The sequence below is a fragment of the Camarhynchus parvulus genome, chromosome 1, assembly GCF_901933205.1.
Source record: "Camarhynchus parvulus chromosome 1, STF_HiC, whole genome shotgun sequence".
Taxonomy (NCBI): Eukaryota; Metazoa; Chordata; class Aves; order Passeriformes; family Thraupidae; genus Camarhynchus; species Camarhynchus parvulus.
This window is the reverse complement of record NC_044571.1, coordinates 88863850-88869849: the sequence shown is the minus strand read 5'-3', so window position 1 is coordinate 88869849 and position 6000 is coordinate 88863850. Positions and strand designations below refer to the sequence as shown.

General features: G+C 40.8%; 1 protein-coding gene across 1 annotated transcript in view; it reads left to right on the top strand.

Annotated features, from left to right (window-relative positions):
* The first annotated feature begins 1616 nt into the window (after window positions 1-1616).
* Window positions 1617-6000, top strand: part of CASR (calcium sensing receptor) — a 38293-nt gene continuing 33909 nt past the window's right edge. Inside the window, exon 1 of the mRNA XM_030953808.1 lies at window positions 1617-1801. Within this exon, the coding sequence (XP_030809668.1) occupies window positions 1617-1801 (185 nt within the window). The remainder of the gene's footprint in view (window positions 1802-6000) is intronic.

Genomic DNA, 6000 nt, shown 5'->3' with positions numbered 1-6000 from the left:
ACCTAGACATATCTTGATATCTAGCCAAAGATTTGATTGCCCTTGCCAATAAAAATGCACTTGTTCAAGCCAGGGCCAAAGAACAGTTTAGAGTGGACCTGCCACAGAGAATTGTAGTGTCTGCCCAGCTAAGTGCAGTGACCACAGAGGCACGAGAACAGCAGGAGCTTTGTCTCTCCTCTCTCATTGACTGCTGCATCCAAACCTTCATTGTAATGAAAATGTATGAAATAATTCCACATGCTTGGTGGTCATACAGCATGCAGGATCATCCAGACTGGCTGCCAGAAGAAGCCTCAGGATCACAATTTTTCCCTGCATAGCTCTTTATTTGACCTAGGTGAAGATCAAATCCATATAGCTGCATTTAGTGATAATAAGTCAGCCTCATAAAAAGGTTCTCAGCACTTAAAAACTCTTGATGACTTGCTTCAGAAATTAATTGTCTTCAGGATTAGCAATGTATGCCTTCCTTCTACTCTAAATTTCACTAATTTCAGATTCTTACTACCAGCTTTTAGACCTGTTTCAAATAGGCTGAAGAGCTGTTCATTGTGAATTTTCTGGGCTATCTCCTCTCCTGTAGCCATAGCCATTTTCATATGCCATAATTAAGTTAGTTCTTCATTTGGGAAGCCTGTAGACATGCTGCAGGGAAAATGTATTGAGCATGGAGAAGCTGCAGAATTTTTCATCCCCAGGAAACAGGCTTCAAAGGCTGCTATAGCTAAGCTTTCAATGGCCGAACCTTTCAAGCCTTCATGACTCATTATGGAGAAGTATCTTGGTTTCAAATGCTTCCCTGGAGTTCTCTCTTTCAATGCTAAAGAACTCCTTCTGAGCCTGAAAGAGCTTGTTTTATTTTTATCAAGGATAAGTTCAAAGACAGAGGGTTAAGAATGATCAATGGATAGGAGATGAGGAGAATGATGGACCAACACCAAAAGATCATTATGGTCATTTGCTTAAGAGAAAGGCTTGATTCTTACAGTGTTTGATGCTTCCTTATTCCCCACTTGCCCACCCAGGTTTCACAATGAGCTCTGTTCACAGACACCAATCAGATCACAGGTTTTACAGCATCTGCTATGACCAGAGCCACACAGAACCATAGTAAGATTAAGCCACCCACCTTAGGTATGTAGCAGAGAATCAGGCATCTGACATTGTTTGAGGAGGTGTGGCTGTGTCACCAGGGTGCCTGGATGACTTTGCCAAGGTTATGATGGGTCCCAGGTGGGTTGTTGAGTGGGGGGCAGCTTCAGGGGCGTATTGAGGGCTTGGCTTGACAAAGCAGAAGCATCATGGCCATGAGGGGTCCTGGTGTATAGCTGGAATCACTTTTCAAATCTTTCTCTTACAGTTCTCAGAGATGGGCTCTCCATAATGCTTCAGGTATGAAGGAAGAAGGGAAGCTGAATTGGTTTTTTGCAATGGAGAAGACAGAGGGAGAAACACCAGCACTGTGGCTCCCACCTTGTTGCTTATCTCCCTGCCAACATGTGTCCCAAATCCTCTCTGTGCTGTGTTAAGGAAAGGAAAAGCTTTGACATCTGCTTTCTTACATCATCTTTTCCAATTTTGCACCCGATAACCCCCTGGTGAAAAGAGGAACAATGACTTCATATAGCTGCTGCTTGATTCTTTTGCTGTTTACCTGGAGCACTGCTGCCTATGGGCCAAACCAACGGGCACAGAAGAAGGGAGACATTATTCTTGGAGGATTGTTCCCCATTCATTTTGGAGTGGCTGCTAAAGACCAAGATCTAAAATCAAGGCCAGAATCAGTGGAGTGTATAAGGTAAGCTGGTAAAAAGGAAAATAAATAGTTTTGGTGGGGAAAAAAAGTCTTCACATTTCTTGACTTTATATTGTGTAAATATGGTCTGTAATCTGATGCTTGCAATTGGAAGGTATGATGTAAATAATGGAAAAAACAAGTGTGTATTTTAAACAGTAACATAAATACTATTTGGACACTGAAAGAGGGCAATCTTTGTACTACCTGAAGCTGCCAAAACATTAATAGACTGATCTATCTGGCCATTCACAGGGAACATTTGAATAGCATCTGAAAATTAGCTTCCCTAGCAGGACAGAAAATTACCAATAGTGCTGTTTAGTTCATTTGATGAAAGTAATTCATGGCCAAATAGTTTAGAAATCAATTTTTTGTCCAGTTCTGCCTGTCATTTTCTAAGACTTTAAAAACTGTTAAGTTGCCTAAACAAGTGAAAATGCTAAAGTGAGATAGGTCAGGGCTTTTGAAAAATCCCAGTGAATGACACATAAATGTCTCTTTAGGATTTTGTAAAAGTTCAGGACTTTGTAAAAGTCCTAAACTTTAGAGCAGGCCTCCCTCACCCAGAGTTCTTCTCTTTTGTGTAAACAACACATCTATGTTTTGTCTTAAGTGTTTGGGAGTTAACCTTGGAGTGAGAAATGCACGTGAAAACAATTTCTCTTACTATGGAAGTGTAGGCATGATGAAATGTGAGGAATTTTTAACATTACAAGCCTGCATATAATACACAGAACAAGTGGAAAGTGTGACAGAAACTGATTGCAACTGGAACATCATATAAACAAAATATTAGAAATTCATGTGGATTTCTGTCATGACAATGCATGACAAAACATTTCATTGTTATGGGACTTCTCTTACCATGTGTGGACAACTGTGTATCTGGAATTATTTGGACCTCTCATCCTAGGCTGAGGATCTAGTACAGTTTTGTTGCAAATGGCAATGAGGGATGGCCAAGAGCATTCCTGTTACACTCACAGATTTCAGGTGTGGTTTCCCACTGGGACCCTGAGCAAGATACATCCATCTAGGTTATGAGATCATCCCCAGAACCTGTCACAAGGAGCACACACAGGTGTCAATAATCAGGGATTATTTTGGCTTCTTCTGTGTGTGCACAGGAAAGTCGTGAACTAAATGTATGTGCAATGTCTATTTCATGGAGCAAGAATCTCTGCCAGCTTTTCAGCATTTTTTTCCTCTCTCAAATGCATTATATTAAAAATGGAATGCTGGAAAGCAATGGATGTTTTCAGCTCTATTTTCTTCTTCTCCTGCTCCAGCTGGCAGGCAGGACAATGCACGTATTTGCAAACTAAACAGCTTTCACTTCTATCGACTCTGGGTCAGCCTCAGTGGCTGTCTTGACATGGTCACATTATTGGAAGAGATGTCTGGAAAATGTTCTGCCACAAGTACTACAAGTGTGTGGTTGCCAAAAGGCATGTTAATGAGGTAGCACTGCCAACAACAGGCAAATCCTGAAAAGCCAGACTAGCTGTTTTAAGGACACAATGGGAGATCCTTCTGGGTGGCTTTCAATCTGCTAAAAGGTATCCTCCAGCTGAAATTTGCCTGGATAAAATCCTGTTCTTTTTACCCTTGCACCAAGAAGATGTAGGTGCAAAAGAGAAAAAAAAGATGTCTGCAGAGGCAGGCATTTGTGGCACATATCCTTCAGGGAGTTGGATAAATTGTGAGTTGATAGTATAATGCAGTTGGAGAAAGAATGAAGGTCAGAGATTAGCTGCAGAGGTAGTCGAAACCACAAAAGGAACAAGGGGATGATTGGACCAGAAATAACTGGAAGTTGCTTTATTGCATACATCTTTACCAGAAAATGTCCATTTGCAGGAAATGCTGAATTCAAAAGAGGTTGGATTAATAAGACTTTTTGAGATTGGTTATTGGGTTTTAATGATGGAAGTAATAAATACATGGGAATGTTTGTGTGTATTCCTTGTTATTGGTACACGTAAAATTGAGAGCAGATATTTTTTCTGAAAGGATTTTCTATTTTAAGCAGTACTGAAGTCAGAAAATCCTTCCTGCTCAAGTTGTACAGAAATCTCTCAACACAACCATGGTAGCCATTTTTTGTTTTGGACCCTGTGATCAGGCATTAGCCTGTGGCAGGATTGTGCATGCTGACTCTAGGAGTTCAATACGTTCCTCAAGTGTTTTGCTAAAATCTTACATTATCACATGTGAGTTTCCTAGGTCCCAGGCAACTGACTGGTCTGGAATTATCAAACTTGTATTTTTGGGGGCAGGAAAAAAAAATACAGGTTCTAGTTTCTTCACAAAGTAAGTCCCCCCGATCTTGTAGCGTCAAAAACTTCTGTAGGGTGGGAAATCCGCAGATTAGCAAATTAGATAGAAATCCATAGGGAAGCACAAAGGTGACTGTACATGGTCAAACCAAAGGTGCTGAATCTGTCCCATACCTTTACCTCTCCTTGTTGCCCTTCTCTGAGCCTTCTCCAGCACTGGTGTATTGTTTCAAAGCTGAGGTTAATAAGTTTTATATTATTATATAACATAATAATATAATATTATATTATATTATTATAATATAATATTATATTATAATATTATATAATAATATAAAACTTTTCAGATGCCTGCATACAGTTTTTAATCTTTTATGTAGAAAAATGTGCCCCCTTTTCAGATGGCTGCATACAGTTTTTAATCTTTTATGTAGAAAAATGTGTCTCATATCACATAAGAAAATTAGACCCAGGTCACTCCAGGATAATGAGCATCCTCTGTCTCTCCTCATGCTCTCAGCAAGTCATCAGACCATGTGAAAAGCTCCACAACAAGACCTAAGGGTCCCACTGAAACCTTTGGGTCGTCTATTTTAGAGTTCAGAATCAAACAACTTTAGATAATGTGGTTTTCCTCTATTCTGAGGACTGTTCAAGCTGATTGCTGCTGTTTGGACATTTAGCTGTGTTGAGTGCCCATACCCATGCTCCCAAACTGGGCTTCCCAATGGATAGGACAACTGGGGCTTCTCAAAAAGGATAGGACAGTTTTCTCTCCACTTTCTCAGTTTTATGTTCTGCATGCTCTTGTGACTCAGCATCTTTCTCTCCAGCTCAGCAAACATACTGGCCTGAACCTACTGTGCATAGCTGGCTCATTATTTAGAAACTGTGTACATAACTCAGCAGTAAAAGGAAAAGGGAACAGTAACAATCGGTTCCCCATTCTTTTTGTGCCGTTGCTACTGAAAAGGCATCCTTGTGCTCTAAACACTGAACTGTAGAGTCCAAAGTGAAAACATACCCATGATTGTGCCGCATTAAATGTCAGATAGGAATACACAAAGCAAGAGCAGTTTTGTTTCCTGTTTGTTGTTTCAGCAGACAAGGATCCTGCATTTGATATGAATACACCTCCTGTCTTTGTATGCCTCAGGTGCTGCTGCAGCAACTTGCCTTATAACATTTGCTGATGCATATCTGATGTGTGCAGGGGAGGCAGAGACAGAGCGCAGCACCAGCAAGCCCTGACCCCCATTCCATTTGCTGTCAGCACCCCCATAGGCCTATTCATAACCTGATTTTTCTGCCCCTTCTTGATTTCAGGGAGATTAGCAGTTTTCTTGTATTCTGATCATCAGTCTGGCTAAGGTCCCACACTGTGACACAAAGATTTCAAGCTGTGAAACTGTGGCGAGACATTGTCCCCACGTCATAGTGCAGGACTTCACAGAGCATGGCTCCAGGACTCTGTGGCTCACTGAGCTTCTCTGTCCATCTGAGAGAACAGAATTTTAATTCTAGCCCTTGCAGACGTATTTGCTAATCCCATTGCAGACCTGAATGTACAACAAGATATTTGGAATTTCTCTTCCCTAAGATGTAATTATATCACTTGCTCTCTCTTCCATTCACCTTCTGAATTGTAATTTTTTAATTTCTGATTTTCTTTGTTCTGCATAATTCCCCTCACCCACAGTCCTTGATTGTAAGAGTGGTAAGCAACTCATTATACCTATGACTGCAGGAACAAATGGCTGGAGGTCTCCCCCTTTCATAGCTTAGAAATAACAGTAGCAGCAATAACATGTAATTAATGTACTGGAAATCTAGAGAGGACAGAGAAATTAGTATGTGCATGCAACCACTAAAGAGAGAGGAGTGCTAGTGTGATCGAAAGGTATGTGCAGGCTTTGCCAC